Source organism: Ceratotherium simum, chromosome 5, assembly GCF_057802395.1.
Source record: "Ceratotherium simum simum isolate JZ-2026a chromosome 5, ASM5780239v1, whole genome shotgun sequence".
In the NCBI taxonomy this organism is placed as follows: domain Eukaryota; kingdom Metazoa; phylum Chordata; class Mammalia; order Perissodactyla; family Rhinocerotidae; genus Ceratotherium; species Ceratotherium simum.
Window position 1 is genome coordinate 49,334,998 of NC_141904.1, and position 20,102 is coordinate 49,355,099.

The following is a 20,102-nucleotide window of genomic DNA, read 5'->3' on the forward strand; positions in this document are numbered from 1 at the left end:
AACATCTAGTTCTTGTTTATAATATTCTTTACTCATGTTTAGATACTGAAACACAGTATGAGTTATGATATGTAAAAGAAAAACCACCACTAGAGAATGAAATTTCTGTCAAGAAGAAAAACTTCATTTTAAACATAAAATAATTGCATCCTTAATAGTATGGCATGAGTAGTTTTTGAAAAAACAAACAAAACTAGTCATGAAACACTAGGGAGAAAAATTCATTTCTTGAAGGAAACAAATCTAAATGAACAGTCTAATACCATACTGAAGAACCGTTATGGCAAACCTATCAGTTTATTAACAAAAATAAAGCCATGTGACTTCAATGAATTCCATAACTTAAATAAGAAAATGGTCAATAAGAGAAGACTCAAAAAAGTAAGATCAATGACTAAAACAAATCAATAAAGTCATCACTATTCAGAAAGTGAAACTATATATAAACAACTCTGACTTGCATTGACAAAAATCTTTATACCAGATCTCAGGACATATAGGCATTACCTGTCTGGGTAAAACCCCCAATGCACTAACACCTGCTTGTCTTTTCTCATAACCGGTCTCAACCATTCTTCTGAAAGGGAAAAAGAAAAAATTTTAGTCAAGCTGAAAAAATAAACAAATTACTATTTAGACTTAATTTTTACTTAGAGTTTTTGGCTTGCTAATAAGCCCTCCCCAAAAAAGTTTTCTCATAATTGAACATTATCTACCACATGAAGGGAAATTTTTTCAGCCATGTATTCAGCCTTACTAGATTCTAAGCCTATTATCCATCACTTGACAAAAGCAACTGTCCACTACAGGAAAATACTCCCCCTCTCACCCACCTGCCTGTTTGTCTCCAGTTCCACCCAAATCATGATCACTATATTCTTTACTGCATAATTTCCCATGTAGAACCTCTCCTCCCTTTTCCTGCAAGGCTTTACGATCACTACAGTTTTCAGGGTGTTAGGTCATGCTTCATTTGCTTGATGAAAGTTTTACTACCAACTACTCTTCTTCCTCCAGATTCACTTTCTCTGGTATCCGATAGTGCTTTATCGCACTACATCAAAGCTTTTGTTACTATTTTTACTATTCTTTAATGGCCTCCTATCTGTTAATTTAGCCCTCCCAACAAGAGTGTAAGCAATATGGCAATGTGATCACATAAGGTAGATATTTTTATTTCAAGTTTCTTACCAAAGATAGGTGTTAATTTATACAATCAGATGATTCTTAAAGATTTTAATTATAGTTGAATTACATCTACATTTCAGCACTTATGATATGTTTCTTTGGTAGTCTAAATTTAGCTTAGAAAACTTGTTTCTAGTACTAAGAGGGAATTAATGAAGTAAGCCCCTTGAAACCCAAGAAATAGAAAATAGAAAAGCTAAGTGAAATCAGCTATGTAAAATTGGGTTTTCATTGCCAATTTCAACGTGAAATACCTCCGGCTTCACTGACTAAAGCCATGAAGCCCACATGCCTGTACTCTTAAGCATCCAACTGTTCACCTTACTATCTTTTAAGCAAGTGAAAAGGAAGAAATCAGGTTGTATTCCCTAACCTGATATCCCAAAATGGCCAAGGAAAAAGTGAAGAGGATGAGGCCAGTGGGCCTTCAGAACTCATTCTGTATAAACAAACAAAATATACTGACTCTCTAACTAGTAAGAGCTGCCTTGTAGAATACTAAATCTATCTTCAAAGATTGTGCAGCTTTCGGAAGTAAAGAAAAAAGGAGATCCATCCTTTCTCCAGCTGACTTTGATAGAAAGAGATTGTGGCACTGATTGCCTTTGAAATTTTTCTCAGTAGCAGAAATAATTAAAGGTTAGAGATGTGAATTCATACTCTTCCCAGAGATGATCATAAACTACACAGAACCAACAAAAAAATACAATTTTATGAGTAAAAATTAGTCCAAAGTCAGAATAGATAAATAACTCTTACAAGTCAACAATAAAAAGACACTCCAACTAAAAAACAGGCAAAGGATCTGAACAGAAATTTCTGCAAAGAAGATATACAAATGGCCAAAAAGCACTTAAAACAATGCTTGGAATCATTAATAGTCAGGGAAAGGAAAATCAAAACCACAGAGAGATACGATCTGACACCCATTAGGATAGCTAACAAAAAAACAGCAAATAAAAAGTGTTGATAAGGATGTAGAGAAATTGCTATCTTCATACAATGCTGATGGGATTGTAAAATGGTACAGCCACTTTGGGAAACAGGTTGACAGTATCCCAAAATGTTTAACACTGAGTTGCCAATTCAATATTTAGATATAAACACAAGAAAACTGGAAGCATATGTCCACACAGTAACTTGTACACAAATGATCATAACAGCATTATTTATAAATAAATGTCCATCAACTTTCAATCAGCTAAACAAAAGGTAGTATATCCACACAATGGAATGTTATTTGGCCATAAAAAGAAATAATGTACAGGAAGTGATGTTAGCAAAGTGACGGAATAGGAAGCCCCAGACCTTGTGCCACCACAGAGCCACCAACTTAACAACAATATACTGTCCAAATAGCCTTTGAGAACCCTAGAAACCAATTAGGAAGTCACAGTACTCCAGGGAGGCTCAAAATCAAGAACAGCTGCACTGAAATAGGAAGAAAAGCCATCTCATCTCAACAGCAATAGCAATTCTCCCAAGCCAGCATAGCTCAGCGGGATCAGGAAAAGCTCAGCTCACAACTTCTCCCACGTGCTGAAAAGAGAATAGTGAAAGTGCAACCAACGTTCCAACTTTTCAGGGGGCTGCCTGAGGGATTTGTCTCACCCGACTCGGAGCACTGATGGAACTGGCATGGATGCGTGGTGGCCATGGAGAACAAACGAGAGCTCAGTGGTTTACTGTAGCACCAGAGAACCAGCAGTACCACAGAAAGAGGCTGGCTCAGCTCAGTGCAATCAGAGAAAGCACCCAGATCCCAACTTCTCCCTTGGTAGGGAAAAGGAGGAGTGGAACATGCATCCAATGTTCTGGCTTTTAGGGGGCTGTCCAAGGGACAGGTTTCTGCCTCAACTGACTCTGAGTGCTGATGAGGAACCAGCATACTATGGAAGCCTGGGCACCACAGAGATCAAAAAGAGCTCAGTGGCTTGTTGCAGCAACAAAGAACTTGTGGTACAGCACACAGACACTAGAGAGAACAAGAGATTACAAGCTGCTGAAAGAGAAACCAGCAAAACTCTCTAACTGGGAAATTACACACACAAGCCCAGAGAACATGCACCCACAGAAAACGTTTGAGGAATGCCTAGAATCTCAAGCTGAGCTGACTGGTAAAGGTCATTCCCTGTACAAAACCAGACCACAAAGACTGGGAGAGCTGGCTGTTTTTTAAAACACAAAACACAGCAGAAAATAACAAGACACACAAACAGAAAAGGAAAATGGCCCAATCAAAGGAATAAAATGAGTCTCAAAAACTGACCCTAAAGAAACAAAGATCTACAAATTACCTGACAAATTCAAAATAATCATTTTAAAGAGGCTCAATGCACTATAAGAGAACACAGTTAAAGAACTAAACAAAATTAGGAAAATGATGCATGACCAATATGAGAATATCAACAAAGAGATAGAAACTATACTGGGGCTGGCCCGGTGGGGTAGGAGTTAAGTTCAAGTGGTCCACTTCAGCAGCCCAGGGTTCGCAGGTTCAGATCCTGGGTGTGGACCTACATACCACTTATCAAGCCATGCTGTGGCAGGTGTCCCACATATAAAGTAGAGGAAGATGAGCACAGATGTTAGCTCAGGGCTAATCTTCATCAGGGAAAAAAAACAAAAGAGAGATAGAAACAATCAAAAAAGGACCAAAAAAAATCCTGGAGCTGAAAAATCTAACTGAATTGAAAAATTCACTAGAGGGGTTCAGCATCAGACTTGATTGGTCAGAAGAAAGAATCAGTGAACTTAAAGACTGATCATTTGAAATTATCACGTCAGAGAAACAAAAACAAAAAAGAATGAAGAACAGATAAAAAAGTCTAGGGGACTTACCAGGACTTACCCATTCACCTAAATAATTTATTTTGAGCACGATTTAGTCTGTTTTCCTCTTCTAATTAAAATCTCAATTTTTAAATTCTCTCCATTTATTTTTATCTCTGAAGAAGCACATATTGTTTCTGCTAAAACCAGTAATTCAACCCATGTTCTGAAACCAATCCCCCTACCCCTTCCAGTTCTCAACTCTTACATGCTTCACTTTACTTTTGCTCTGCCCAGAAATACAATACAAAGCCACCACCTAAAAGGCAAAACCGAGGCTACCTACTAGGTGGCATCCTCCGCTTTCTTTTCTCTGCCATACATTCTGAGAAAATGGTGATCTTCCCCCAACTCTACAACTTGCTCTCACTTGCAAGTTACTGAAATTTCAGTCTCAAAGGTTATCAATTACCTCCTTTATCTCCTAACTGACAAATCCAAATGCCTTGCCTCAGGCCTCACTTTGATTTCTTTGTAGAACGATTTCACTGCCTACCTCCTGCATCTTACAATGTTTCCCTTTCCTTATTTTCCCTTGACTTTTAAGATATGGACCATCCTGGCTTGCCATTTGACTTATCTCCCTTGCTCTCCTGATAAACGGATTTATCCCATCCAATGATAAAATTTTCCCTCACTCAGCAATTTAATTCAGAGCTTCCCAATGGGTCTTGCTCTCTGACTAGTCTCCTTACAACACAATATATGTCCCAGAAATCAGCTCCCAGGCAAGTTTTCCTAATACAGCCAGAGTTGCATATTTCTCTTCAACAAAACCATCAATATTGCCTACCATCTCCCTCATCCATTAAACAAAAACAAAGCTTTTGTCCTCTGAACTACCCACCCTTATCTCCGACAATCCTGAGACATACAGGCAAATTTCACGGCTTGCTTTTCCTCAAATTTCATAATCTATTACGTCTATGCTTTTGCTTATTTTACACTCCCTTCTAGCATGCCATGCTCAAAGTCTTACTAATATCGTAAGGCCCATTAAATATCACCTTTTATTTTAAATTTTAACTAATCTTCATAAAAGGTATATTAATTTTTGAGGGTTTTACAGCACAGTTTTTAGTGTGTTGTGGTTGGTATTATCATCTGCACGCTTACCTGAAACAAGCACATGTAAGGAGCCCAGCTGAGAGGGCTTTGCTGAGAGTCAACATTTACTTGACAGCCAGCTATTCTAAGGTAAACCCTACAGTGTGCAGAATCATATTTTATATTTAAAAATGACCTTAAATATATTAAAATTAAATTTAAATGCTATCTCCCAACGATTACTCTATTGATAGCAATACCAAGCAAGCATCAGTATGTAGTAAACTAGGTTGTATTAAACAAAACTAGCATGAATAAGGAATCATTAAGTAGCTAGATTTAACAATTACAGTTCAAATCTTTTGTAAAAGGCAATTTTTTCCAAAAAGCTCACAAACTAAGTTTTTTGTTTTTTGGTTTTTTTTGAGGAAGATCAGCCCTGAGCTAACATCCATGCCAGTTCTCCTCTTTTTGCAGAGGAAGACCGGCCTGAGCTAAAATCTATTGCCAATCCTCCTCCTTTTTTTTCCCTTTTTCTCCCCCAGGCCCCAGTAGATAGTTGTATGTCACAGCTGCACATCCTTCTAGTTGCTGTATATGGGACGAATCACCTCAGCATGGCCAGACAAGCGCTGGGTAGGCGCGTGCCAGGGATCCGAACCCGGGCCGCCAGTAGCGGAGCACGCACACCTAACCGCTAAGCCACAGGGCTGGCCCCTACAAACTAAGTTTTATACCAGCCTTATTAGGGAAACTGAGTTAGCCAGCAACAGAATCAGTCTTCATCACACACAGAGCTATCCACCACCTCCATCTAGTGGAAACCAGCTGCTATTACCTAACAGGATAGAGGCTGAGAAACCACTAATTAACTAAACACTAAAGGTAGGGTGAGATTTCTCACTTTACAAAAGCATAATAATCACAGAGCTAAAATTGTGACTGTTACAAACAAAATCAAACTTACAGCTATAAAAACTGATGATGAGATGATCTAAATGTAACAGCTAAAACTATAAAAGTCTTAGAAGATAGGTGTAAAATTTCATGACTCTAGATGAGGCAATAGTTTCTTACATTTGACACCAAACGTACAAGAAACCAAACCACCAACCAATCAACCAAACAAACAAACCTAATCGAATTTCTTACCACTGTTTTTAATATCTGTAGGATCTGTAGTGATGTCTCCCTTCCATTCTTGACAGTTGTTCTTTCTTTTTTTCTCCTTTATTCGCAGCATGATTCTAACAGTCTTTTCTAACAACTATTTCTGACCACTGCTGAGAGAGCACCTTGCTATTGTATATTTTCTACTTCATTAATTTTTGCTCTTATCTTTATTATCTATTTCCTTCTTTAGGTTTAATTTGCTGTTATTTTTCTAATTTCTTGAGAAAGATATGTGCACCACTGATTTTTCTATCTTTTTTTTCTTAATATATACATTTAAAAATATAAATTTCCCTCTGGGCATAGCCTCAGCTGCATCCTATAAAACTTAATGTTCTTCAACCAGCCCTGGTGGTCTAGTGGTTAAGATTCAGCACTCTCACCACTGCGTCCCAGGTTCATTTCTCAGTCATGGAACCACACCACCCATCAGCCAGCTGTCATACGGTGGCAGCGGCTCACATAGAGAATTAAAAAAACTAACAACTAGGATACACAACCACACACTGAAGCTTAAAAAAAAAAATCTCAATGTTCTTGTACTTTATTATTCATTTCATAATTATTCAGGTCAAAAGACTTCCTATTTCCATTGTAATTTCTTCTTTGACCCATGGATTATTTGGCAATATATTTCTTAATTTTCAAGTATATGGGGATTGTCTGGTAATCTTTTTGTTACTGACTTCTAGCATAACTGCACCGGTCAGGAAAAACTACTCTGCATGGGGTAATTAGCGACTCAAATCTGATGTAATTTGGCTTCTTATATAGATATCCTACAGGAATATGCTGTGCTTACCAGAAGACTTGACTGCTATATGAGATCTATTTCCCAATCTAAATTAATTAATTTGGCTAATAATTAGTTTCATATTTCGTCTCCCAACTTGCCAACCTTTGAAAGAATGGTTAGCATAAATCAGTTTCCATAGGTCTAATGAATTCCAGCCACTGACAAAATCAACTTTCAGGATGGCAGAGCTAAAGATCAAAATCTAAACCGTTATAAATTAGCCAAACTAATATATTCCTGAGGAGCCCCGTTTAGATAGCCAGTAAGCCTATCTTGCCCAGAGATGTTCTTCTATCTTGCATTGTCTCTTAATTTTCAGAAGACAAGAGACATAGCAAACATTAAAGTCGATACATAAGGCATGCCTAGACTTAACAACCAGATAATGATTACCAACAAAGAAATAAAAGTCTAAAGATTGGAAAGTTGGACATCACAGAATCAGTTTGCTTAACCCAATTCAGCAAAAAAAAACCAGAAAACTATAAATTTAAATAATCTGTGCAATTTATTTAATATTTGACAGTCTCATTTTAAAAAGCTGGTTATATTGTTTAAACCTCTGCTGACATAACTTAAAATCTAGTTAAGTAGGAATTTATCAGTTCACACCAAAAACTAACTTACCATCCTCTTGTGAGGAAGGATATGGATAAATGTGGTGGGAAGCTTTTGACTTCTCATCAGTAAATGTCCCCTGGAAAGCAAATGAACAAATAACATAAAAATAAAGCACATGGTAAACAAACTATGAGATGCCAGATGCAAACTGCCTAAGAATTATTACAGGCATTATTTTACTTACTATATTTTAAGAGTATTATTTTAAGACTATAATATAGTTACTATTTTTAGTCAAGGAAAGGAATAGTGATTAACAAGAACAAACCAAAATAAATAATCTATAGACACAGTTTATATTGTTGTATAGAAAAATAATACAAGTACCTCTTAGCTAATGCTCTATGTATGCCTCTCTCGGTAACCTTATCAGTAACATGAGTATCTCTAACTAATTCTAAAAAAGTTACTCCAAAGTCATTACAAATTATCATTATTATCTAAAGTGAGTATCAATGGGGGTTTATGGCCATGAACTATACCTAGGGCTACATACATATAGAATGGATATGTGACTTGGCTCTAGCATGTATATGTATGCTACCCTTGTTTTAAGTCAATGTTAGAACAGTGGATGATATAAATGCTAAAGTCAAGCTCTAGCTAGGCCACAGCTAGAATACTGCATTCAGTCTACAAAATGACTTGGAAGCCATTTAGACACAAAAGTGTTCATTCTAGAGACCGTAAGAATAATGAGAAGTCTTAAAATCAGGTTTAAGTAGCACCTTAATGTATTACCTGAATTTTATCTTTGACAAGTATTTATTAATTATTACAATCAGAAAAACATAATAATAGCTATTGTCAACTGGAGGAAAATGCGAAAATTTAGGGCTATCTAAAGATGACTTAGCTACCAAATAAGGCAAGGAATGCTCAATCACTACAAGTGTTTGAGCACACTTTCGAACAGCCACAGGAGAGGCTGAAAAGGGGATGTCAACATCTAATGAGTGTGAGCACAGTGTTTATGACTTTGGCCTCTGGAGTCCATCAGACAGTCCTGGGTTTGAACCTCAGCTCTACCATTTACTACTTGCGTGGTATGGGACAAGTATCTAAGTTTTTTTGTGCTTCAGCATCTTCTATGAAATACAGTGGTAACAATAATACCAATTTCACAAGAGTTGTGTTAGAACTAAGTTAACAGACACAATGAGCTAAGAATAGTGACAGTTACACTGTTAAGTGCTCAATCAGTGGAGTTATCAATGCATTTTAAACGTCTGAGCAAAGGCCTGATCACTATTCAATAACGATACTATAATTAGCTCTTAAGGTCTCTTCTCTAAGATTCTATGAAACCAAGAAAATCCTTACATCCCTCTGGCAGTTATCCCTAGAAAACAATCACTAAATCAGACTTAAGAAATATGACAGCTAAATATTCAGTAAAAGTTGTAGGAAAATATATAAACTTTTTCCAGGATGATTTGGTAGCAAGAAGAGTAGGTAATTTCCAGCTTGAAGGCAATAACTGTCAGGTTAATTTGTTCAATTTCAGCCCTTTGACATTCCACATATAATCAAGTTACACTTAACAGCCACTCCAATAAACAAACAGCCCAAAAGAGAAAAGAAGGTTAACTAAGTGATTTGTTCAAAGTCATAATGCTAGTGAAAAAAGGAATTTGACTTTAGACTGCCTGATCTGACAGCACAACTCTATTACCTTTCTCTCTGGCAGGGATGTTACATATAAGAAAAAGACTGTACTAAATCTCCAACTGTAAGCAGCAGTAGAGACCTTTGCTTTAGGAACTTGGAAGATATTTTATTAAACACTAAAACATAATTCAACTGGCAATCTCTCTTGTAGCAGGAAATACAAAGATATTTCATGAGGCTTCTCAACTAATCCTAAGGATTGGTAAAACTTCATCACTTAAACGATGTTGTTTCAGAAAACTATCTTCTACCTGGGTCTCCTCAGCTAGTTTACCATGACATGGGTTTGCTTACAGTATAGCCACATGTAGTCACAAACCTACATGGAGTAAATACCCAAGGTCTCAGCCTAAAATGAAGTTGGAGGAAGGAGGTGAAGACGTCAGAAGATAGCACTGGTACATTTAATCAAGACAGAGTAAGCTTATGGGGAAAACAGAATTTTCCAGTCATTTTTTAAAAGCCACATATACAAATACAACACATATAATGGGGGGAGGGGAAGGTTTAATGGAAGTAATATTTTATCTCCTCCTACCACAATTATGTCACCAAATCTCACTCTTTTTGATCATATTAATGCAGAACACACTGGTCTCTTTAGCTTTATACAAGTGGATTTCACAATAAGACTGTGATGACTCCATACCAATGACTTTATTAAATGCTACTCTAGGATATATACGTGTATCAAATCATCACATTGTACACTTTAAACTTACACAGTGTTACGTGTCAGTTATATCTTAATAACCCTAGGGTGGGGGAAATGCTACTCTAGGCTAAGAATTAGAGGTGAGTGGAGAGAAAAAACTTGGTACTTAAAGAACCCAAAGAGAGGGGCCAGCAAGGTGGCGCAAGCGGTTAAGTGCGTGCGCTCCGCTGTGGCGGCCCGGCGTTCGCTGGTTCGGATCCCAGGCGTGCACCTATGCACCACTTCGCAAGCCATGCTGTGGCGGCGTCCCATATAAAGTGGAGGAAGATAGGCATGGATGTTAGCCCAGGGCCAGTCTTCCTCAGCAAAAAGAGGAGGATTGGCAGATGTGAGCTGAAGGTTGATCTTCCTCACAAAAAAAAAAGAACCCAAAGAGAGACAACTTTCATTTAACGCAGATAAATTCAGAAATCAAAAGCTATTATAGTTGAGATTTATAAGAAGCTTACTACTACACAATGTTTCTAAAGTGATCATGTCTATTACCTGATGTCGTTTGATGATATCTTTCAATTTGTTAGCCAACTTCAGATCAATGTCTGGAATGAGGTAGATGTTGGGTCTGGTCAGACAATTGCTCTAAGGAAAAAAGAACAAGATTCTGAAATTCTCTTGGTTTTGAAATAATGTCACATCATTTATACATTATCCTAATGGCAAAAGTTGGCATTCAAAGCCATACTGCTTAAAATGTGAAGATGTACTTTGGTATAGACTGTAAAAGTCTTATCTCAATATAAAACCTGGTGTTCAGCAGGCTACTTAATGTCATCTACAGATCCCTTCTCTACAGCTAGGTACACTTGGACAAAAAACTGCTGAGACTCATAACCTAAACAAATTCATCATCTTTCTCATTATGGTACCATAATGACATATTAATCCTCCTAGCCAATTTTACCTGAACTTACCTTAACAGTCTAAGTCTAATGCACTGTTTTCACCAATATCTTTTGTTCTGGGGGGAGAAGGAAAAGGGATGCCCATTTTGGCTCATCATGTAAGTTACTTATAAAATAAAGACTGGAGTATAGGTCTTTTTTCCTATTTCTAATCTTACAAATAGCACGGATTAAAACACGCATATTAACTCCCCAAACCATCACCAAAAATCAACCAACAAACAAAAAACATTCAGTTATTTCTCTACCTAATAATCTATGAGACAAGTTTCAGGCATTAAGTTAAAGATAATACCTAGCTCAATTTTCGCCAGCTGCCCCTCTCCAGGAAGGTTAATTCAGTGATCACTAAAAATCATCAATCAATTAAAATACTAGGAAAGAAAAGATGAAAATTAAGTGTTCTCTCTTGAGATTATACTCTAAGAGGAGAAATAAGAACTATAGAGCCGGCCCCGTGGCTTAGCGGTTAAGTGCGCGCACTCTGCTGCTGGTGGCCCAGGTTCGGATCCCGTGCACGCACCGACGCACCGCTTCTCTGGCCGTGCTGAGGCCACGTCCTACATACAGCAACTAGAAGGATGTGCAGCTATGACATACAGCTATCTACTGGGGATTTGGGGGGAAAAAATAAATAAATAAAATTATTTAAAAAAAAAAGAAAGGGGCCGGCCCCGTGGCCTGGTGGTTAAGTGCGCGCGCTCCGCTGCCGGCGGCCTGGGTTCGGATCCCGGGCACGCACCGACACACTGTTTGTCAGGCCATGCTGTGGCGGCATACCATATAAAGTGGAGGACATGCGTCCCATATAAAGTGGAGGAAGATGGGCACGGATGTTAGCTCAGGGCCAGTCTTCCTCAGCAAAAAGAGGAGGATTGGCATGGATGTTAGCTCAGGGCTGATCTTCCGCGCGCGCGCGCACACACACACACACTAAATAAATAAATAAATATTTAAAAAAAAAAAAAAAAAGAAATAACTATATTTATGGTACAACCATGAAAAAAATCCAAAAAAATGACTGAATAAAAAAGTGACTAGTAGGATGAGAGAACGTTTATATTAAATATGAAAAAGATTCAAATAATGGATTAGGTAAGATTAATAAAGAAAAATATCATAGATTATTTCAGCAAAAGTTAAAGATCAATATTCTTATAAATGACAAGGTTAAGTCTGTATAGTTCTAATCCCTAAAACCCATAAAAATAATACAACAATAGATTTCAGAAAATTTTTCTTCCTTTGATCTTCTGGCAATCTAATAAAGCCAATCTTAGAACTGAATATATATTAAAGGAAAAATTTTTTTAATAATATAACTTGCTGATTTACCTGTACCAATGTTTTTTCAATGTTCATAAACATTTCAACATTACGATCCATTCGGGATGGATTCTGAAGATCAAACCTGCGCCTAAAAGAGAAGAAAATCATTAATTGGTCTCCCATCTTAAACAAAAGTGAAAACTTGGCTTTAGCACTGAATGGAAAAAATTGGAAAGATCTGGAAATTAAAATAGCACTCCACAAAATGTATGAGGGGATTCTTTCAGGGCTATAAGAAAGCACAGTGTCAACACCTTCATAAAACATTAAATTTTATGACAGTAAGATCCACTCCAGTCAAAATGAAGTACCAATTCCATGATCTACCCCATTTTCCTCAAATCGAAGATATTTTACAACATAGAGAAAGTAGTTCACAGATCCAAAGGAGTGACCTACTATACCATTCCTCAAGTATAAGGAAAGTCTATCTACTTTATATATGCTTAAAAGTCATTTGTTCAAATTCAACAGTGTCTGTTCTCTTTAAGCTTACTCTTGTCCTAAATGTGCTAAAATTCATCTATTTACCTTTACTTGAAATCTTTCCCCAATGCCTCTTTATATAAGTACTCAAGCATAACATTCTGGTGTTGTCTTCACCTTTTCTTAGTCATTGCCATATGGTTAAATCTTTACAAATTTGAATGCTTCTTTCTCCTTATTTTTTATTCAACACTTACTTTGCTTTTGCTCCATTTTAATTCCAGGGAGAGAAGTAAAGCTTAGTGATTGAGAGTGTGAGCTGCAGCATCAACCTGCTTTGGGTTCTAATTCTGATTCCATCTTTATTTATGAAGTCTTCAGTGATTTACTAATCCAAGAATCAATTTCCTCATGAGTACAATGGTCCATTATGGGTTTTTGTGAAGGTTAAATGAGGTATATATGTTAAGAACTCAGCATACTGTTTATGCTTAGTCCGTTAGTAAGTGATCAATAAACGTCAACCATGGCTATAATTTTTTAAATCATTAGTACCATTTACTAGCTAGGATTACGCAGTCTGAGTCCAGAACTCACCTTCTTTTTTTTTTTCGGTAAGGAAGATTAGCCCTGAGCTAACATCCAATGCCAATGCTCCTCTTTTTGCTGAGGAAGATTGGCCCTGGGCTAACATCCGTGCCCATCTTCCTCTACTTTATACGGGACGCCTCCACAGCACGGCTTCACAAGTGGTGCATTGGCCCGCACCCGGGCTCTGAACCTGCAAACCCTGGGCCGCCGAAGTGGAATGCGCAAATTTAACTGCTATGCCACCAGGACAGCCTCCAGAACTCATGCTCTTAACTCTCATATCATCCTGTTTTATCCTGGAGATGCTCCCCACACCTCCAACCTTTCTTGCTAAATTCTGTAGCCTTTCCAGGATGTTACCACCCACTCAATGGGCTTGATACTATCACTTCCAGAATCAGTCCACAAATCACTTCCTCTATGAAGCTATTCTTGTATTCTTGCGTGTTCATAATACATCCTGTGCACAGTGCTGTTACAGCCCCACAACAGAATCATCTAGTTGGTGAGACATCTCATTAGCTGCCTGGAGGACAAGAACCAGGTGTTCTGAAAATTTTCTTACGTAGCCCTAGTGGCTAATAGAATGTGTGGCTTTATAAAGCAAACCACTCAATAAATTAATATTTATTATGACTGAGGTCTAATATTTACTATGACTTTTTCATTACTATGCTAGGATAAGATTGAAATGCTTCCTAAAGTAATTTCAATTAAGAAATTAAGCAAAGTGCCCACTAAAGCACAGAACTAGGTAATTTAGAACAAAACTAGTTACAGCTTTAAAAATGGCCTTTACAGATAAGAGGGACCTCTGTCCTGAGTAACCACATCTTGATTTACCCTTAGTACACAGAACTTTTCCTTAAATCCCATTTTTTTGTTTTTGAGTATCCTCCTTCCCTAACCTCTTCTGAAGAAGGGGTAGGTTAGAAATTCCAAGCAATTTCCATTAACTGACAGGACAACAGACTACAAATTGACTAACTGGGACAAGCCTATTACAGCTGACAGCCGTCTACTGGTTCTTTCAGCCCAATAAAAGGAGAGACATGTGAGTGTCAGATTTCTTAGAAATCTGAGAAATAGTTTGAAAGCAGTCGTTAAACAAATGAAAAGAGGGCTGCCTGGATTTTTCTGCAAACGAAGATTAAAAGCTAAATGAATCTGTTAACAGAGAATAATCAAGAATTTATTCTGCCTTTCCAACTGTTGATGAGCAAAGTTTCTCTTTAGAAAAGTATTCCAGGGGCCGGCTCCATGGCTTAGCGGTTAAGTGCGAGCGCTCCGCTGCTGGCGGCCCGGGTTCGGATCCCGGGCACGCACCGACACACCCCTTCTCCGGCCATGCTGAGGCCGCGTCCCACATGCAGCAACTAGAAGGCTGTGCAACTATGACATACAACTATCTACTGGGGCTTTGGGGGAAAAAAAATAAATAAATAAAAATTAAAAAAAAAAAAAAAAAAGTATTCCAGCTAATAAAGAAGGAACGACAAAATAACAGTCTTTAACAAGGAATAATCTAAATAATAAGGACTTACATCTATACATTAGAATATCTACAGTCTAATTTTTTCAAAATTAGAATACTGCCACTTGGTAAAGTTGCAATGATAGGGTGACTCTAAGCACTGAGCATCAATGTGTGTCCATTACAAACAGAGAAACAACCAGACATTATATTAAATTAAATTAAAAATAAAATTCTATTTGACAGAGAGAGAGAGAGAATTATAGAATCTCTAACACCATTACAAAGAAAGAGCAAGATTTAACACTGACCAACTTAAATATCACATCAAAACATGCAAATAAATACAAAAACTTACCATCCCTGTTCATTTTTATACTTGTAAGCAGCCCCAAGAATGTGACATAAGGTGCCTCCAGCTTTGAAATCCATGAAACACTTTGCCTAAAAATGATATAGGTTACACGTGAGAAAAGTAAAAGTTCTGACAAAATTACTCACGTCTGAATTCTAAGTTTTATAAACTCAAAGATATAAACAACTGCTAATTTAATAACCTCCTTAAATATTTTTTGGAACAAATTCAGACAAAGAAATTTTTCTAAAAGTGGATCAAAAATATTTCTTTTTGAATTCAATTGACATATTACCCTTTAAGTAAACAATCTGTGAAAAACAAGATTTACAAAAGATAAATCAAAATGTTTCAACAAGAAATACTAAGGGACAAAATACTGATATACGGTCGGCCCTCCATATCTGCAGGTTCTGCATCCACAGATTCAACCAACCTCGGATCAAAAGGATGGTTGTGTCTGTACTGAACACGTATAGACTTTTTTTTGTCACTATTCCCTAAACAATACAGTATAACAACTATTTACACAGCATTTACACTGTATTAGGTATTATAAGTAATCTAGAGATGATTTAAAGTATACGGCAGGATGTGCAGAGGTTATATGCAAATACTATGCCATTTTATATAAGGAAATTGAGGCATCCCCAGATTCTGGTATCCACAGGGGTCCTGGAAGCAATCGCTCACAGATACCAAGGGATGACTGTACTACAAACTCCACTAATAAATTCAAATTGTGATTTTTAAAAAGTATAAAATTCCAGTAACGCACAATTTCCGAGAATATGATCTTCCTGCAGAATAAGAAATACTAGTATACGTTAGACTTTTTTTTTCCAGTTTAGGTTCCTGACTTTAAATTACAGAAAAGTTATTACTAAACTCTTGTTATAATATTTTAATGACCATTGAAATACGCTGTAACTATATGTAAACTTACAGCTAAAATCTGCCCAACAATTTAAAAGAGATTTGCACTTTATGGATTATAAAAGTATAGTTCAAATAAATCAAATGCTGAATGACTTCCACACAATGGAAGTAAAAACTTAACATAAATTGATCACCAAATAGGTTAATAAGATGAAGTGTTAGAAATACACCATACCTTTTTTTCTTTGAAAACTATTACAAAACAATATAATGAAAAGAACTACATGGTATCAAATATCAAGAAAAGAGATAGAGGGCCGGCCCTGTGGCTTAGCGGTTAAGTGCACGCGCTCAGCTGCTGGCGGCCCGGGGTTCGGATCCCGGGCGTGCACCGACGCACAGCTTCTCTGGCCATGCTGAGGCCGCGTCCCACATACAGCAACTAGAAGGCTGTGCAACTATGACATACAACTATCTACTGGGGCTTTGGGGGAAAAAAATTAATTAATTAATTAAATTAAAAAAAAAAAAGAGATAGAAAACAGAATGGTGGTTGCTAGGGGCTGGGGAGAGGGAGGAATGGTGAGTTACTGTTTAATGGGTACAGAGTTTTAGTTTGGGAAAAAGAAAAAGTTCTGGAGGTGGATAGTAATAATGGTTGCACAACAATGTGAATGTCCTTAATGCCACTGAACTGTACACTTAAAAATGATTAAAATGGTAAATTTTATGTTTATTTACTACAATGAAAAATAAATAAAATTTTTAAAAATAAAAAATATTAAGAAGTTATTAAGATGAGCTCTTTCAAATTAACCTGACAAGCAAGCCCTCCAAGTCAGTATGGTTATCCTGTCACTTTTTAAATGCATGGGATTCTGAGTTCCTAATTTTTTGCCCAACTCTATTCCCAGTACATCCCAAATGGTGCACTAGATACTCCTAAAGAAATACATCTGGGGGGCCGGCCCGGTGGCGCAAGCGGTTAAGTGCGCGCGCTCCGCTGCGGTGGCCCGGGGTTCGCTGGTTCGGATCCCGGGCGCGCACCGACGCACTGCTTGGCAAGCCATGCTGTGGCGGTGTCCCATATAAAGTGGAGGAAGATGGGCACAGATGTTAGCCCAGGGCCGTCTTCCTCAGCAAAAGAAGAGGAGGATTGGCGGATGTTAGCACAGGGCTGATCTCCTCACAAAAAAAAAAAAAAAAAAAAAAAGAAATACATCTGAGTGCAATTCTTATCACTGATAACTTGTTATTTATCTAAGCAAACGCACAAGTCATTACAATTTTGTACTGCTGGCATCTTAAATTAGAATAATGTACTAGGCAGGTACCTACTAGAGTAGAATGAGACTTAGTTCTCCTACTAAGCCTTCCCTGAACCCCCAGAGACTGGGTTAAAATGTTCTAATCACACATGCAAACCACCTAGACCATAACACTGAAATGACTAGTTTATAGATTTAACTGTAATATGAATTCCTTGAGGACAGGAACAGTGTCTTATTCAAATCTTTAATACCAATATTCAGCAGAGTGCCTGGCAACCTAGGCAATTTGTAAAAATTTTCTCAACAGTTCAACTGCACTAAAATCATTTAAAAATTCAGATCCTTGGGGCCGGCCTGGTGGCGTAGGGGTTAAGTGTGCATGCTCCACTTCGGCGGCCCACGGTTCGCAGATTTGGATCCCAGGCGCGCACTGACGCACCGCTTGTCAAAACATGCTGTAGCGGCGTCCCATATGAAGTAGAGGAAGATGGGCACGGATGTTAGCCCAGGGCCAATCTTCCTCAGCCAAAAAGGAGGAAGATTGGCAGTGGATGTCAGCTCAGGGCTAATCTTCCTCGCAAAAAAAAAAAAAAAAATTTCAGATCCATGCTACTGAGAAATACATATTGAGCAGGCCAGAACAATAACACATCTATACATGTAATTTAAGGTTAAAGTCAATTAGTCAATTTCTCAACAGATATTAAATTTGAGAAATTAAACCATCAGATATATCCTTAAGACAGACAGAATAACTCCTATCAAGCACTAAAGGGACAAGTAATGAATGAAGAAGTAGAAAACTGAGATCTTCAATTTCCCAATGGTAAGATCTGAATAAAAGGAAAGAGGGAGACTCATTAACCTGTCAAGGGCACTAGAGTTCCAGTAATAAAATGCAACAAGAAAAACATCCTTAACGATGTGACAGTAAAAAAAAGGGGGGGGCATTCATCACATATCAAGGATTCTTAGAGCTTGCATGGAAACAGATTTGGAATTCTGGTCCTCATGACAAGCTCAATATCAGAATCACCCAGATAAAAAAGCAGTAGACCAGAGTCAGGGGATGGAAAGCTGCAGGCAGAGACAAGACACTTCTCAGGGACACCCCCCAGGCCCTGACTGTGTTTCCCCACTCAAGCCTCATCTCAGTCACCCCCATCCTGAAGAGGCCTTGCTCTAACTGACGCTGGATGTGGTTCAAATACAAGTGCTCATGTTTTTAAACATTCTCTAAAGGAGAAGCACAGGTTGTTAAGAGTAAATTTCTCTTGATCAGTATTAAAAAACCTAAATAGGGTAGCAAAACTTGAGCTTTCCAGGGCCAGCAAGATCCTGCCTTGTGTGAATTATCTCAGCAGCTGCAAACCCCAATTAGAGACTCTGGGGATCAGGGACAGCTCTGAACGGCTGCTTCTATTCCCAGTTGTGTGATAAGTTCTTCTATCTCTGGCTAAATTGGAAATTTAATCTAATCTTATTCTGGATGTATATAAGTGGTGTCATCTTACCTATTTATAGCCCACCTAAAATTCTGCTGAGCTGAATGAAACCTAGAAAAGATAAATCTAACTGCAGTACTTAAAAGCGCTTTAAGTTTGCATCATAGTGTCCTTATTTCTTTATTTCTTTGACTTATTCATTAAAGACAAGGTAGTGTTAACAATTGGTTTTCACTCCTTGTACGTTTGTGTAGGTACCGTATACACGTTTATAATGCCGTGTTTTGGTCTATTAATCAATAAATGACTATGCCAGAAAGTGGATGTGAGGAAGTGAATGAAGGGGCAGAAACTGAGTATGTCCAAGAAACCAAGAGAGTTCAAAGGAAATCATAAAGCCATCTTCACCCTTTGAGAACAGTTATGGGAAAAAAAACACATCACTTAGACTCCAGAAGCCTCACAAAGTTTGATGACAGTCAAATATTCCCTAAGTTTCTTTGTGTATTTTAACCACTTTGGAGTTAAAATAGTGCTTTCTAGAAATATTTCCCAATTTTATTAATAGGAGAAATTAACCATCTTATAATTAACACCTCTAACCATAAGTAATCATTGCTCTAGTATTCTTACCCTTGGGGAGAATTAAAAGTATTACCATTGCTACCAATTACCGAGAATTTACTGTGAAGCACTTTACATACATTACCTCATTTACTCCTCACAACAATTCTACAAAGTTGACTCTTTTCACCCCACTTTACAGATGAAAAAGTGTTGCTGGCTCCAGCAACACAGCAGACTAAATAACCAGAAAACTCTACCACTACAAATATATGTTAGATAAAATATAATAGACATTATTTTAAATGTGTAGCTGAACGTTAGAAAGAAAGCAAATCCCCACGTGCAAAAAAAAAAAACCAAGTCAAAATGGTAATCTTGTGGGCCGGCCCCGTGGCTTAGCGGTTAAGTGCTCACGCTCCACTGCTGGCGGACCGGGTTCGGATCCCAGGCACGCACCAACGCACCGTTTCTCCAGCCATGCTGAGGCCGCGTCCCACATACAGCAACTAGAAGGATGTGCAACTATGATGTACAACTATCTGCTGGGGCTTTGGGGGAAAAAAATAAATAAATAAAATTTTTAAAAAATGGTAATCTTGTGAAGTAAAAAAATATGACTATAGAATCTAATGAGGGTGGGTATAATAAGGAGATTAAATAGGCAAGTAATATCAACCTTGATAACCTCAAGGCTAGAGTTTTACTGTCTATGCAAGGATGGGACATAAGACAGAGGACCTAAGCAAGGTAGGACGTTAGAACTAAGACAATCACCCACCACCCAAAAATTTTATAAAGCCATGGGTATCAACAGGTTGCA

At 37.7% G+C, this 20,102-nt stretch overlaps 1 protein-coding gene across 2 annotated transcripts in view; it reads right to left on the reverse strand.

Annotated features, from left to right (window-relative positions):
• Window positions 1-20,102, reverse strand: part of SMARCC1 (SWI/SNF related BAF chromatin remodeling complex subunit C1) — a 181,237-nt gene that overhangs the window by 133,688 nt on the left and 27,447 nt on the right. For both annotated transcript variants that reach the window (XM_014791534.2, XM_014791531.2), the window contains exons 3-7: window positions 15,124-15,209; window positions 12,281-12,362; window positions 10,530-10,622; window positions 7,664-7,733; window positions 508-577 (exon numbers count right to left, since the gene is read on the reverse strand). In XM_014791534.2, the coding sequence (XP_014647020.2) occupies window positions 508-577; window positions 7,664-7,733; window positions 10,530-10,622; window positions 12,281-12,362; window positions 15,124-15,209 (401 nt within the window). The remainder of the gene's footprint in view (window positions 1-507; window positions 578-7,663; window positions 7,734-10,529; window positions 10,623-12,280; window positions 12,363-15,123; window positions 15,210-20,102) is intronic.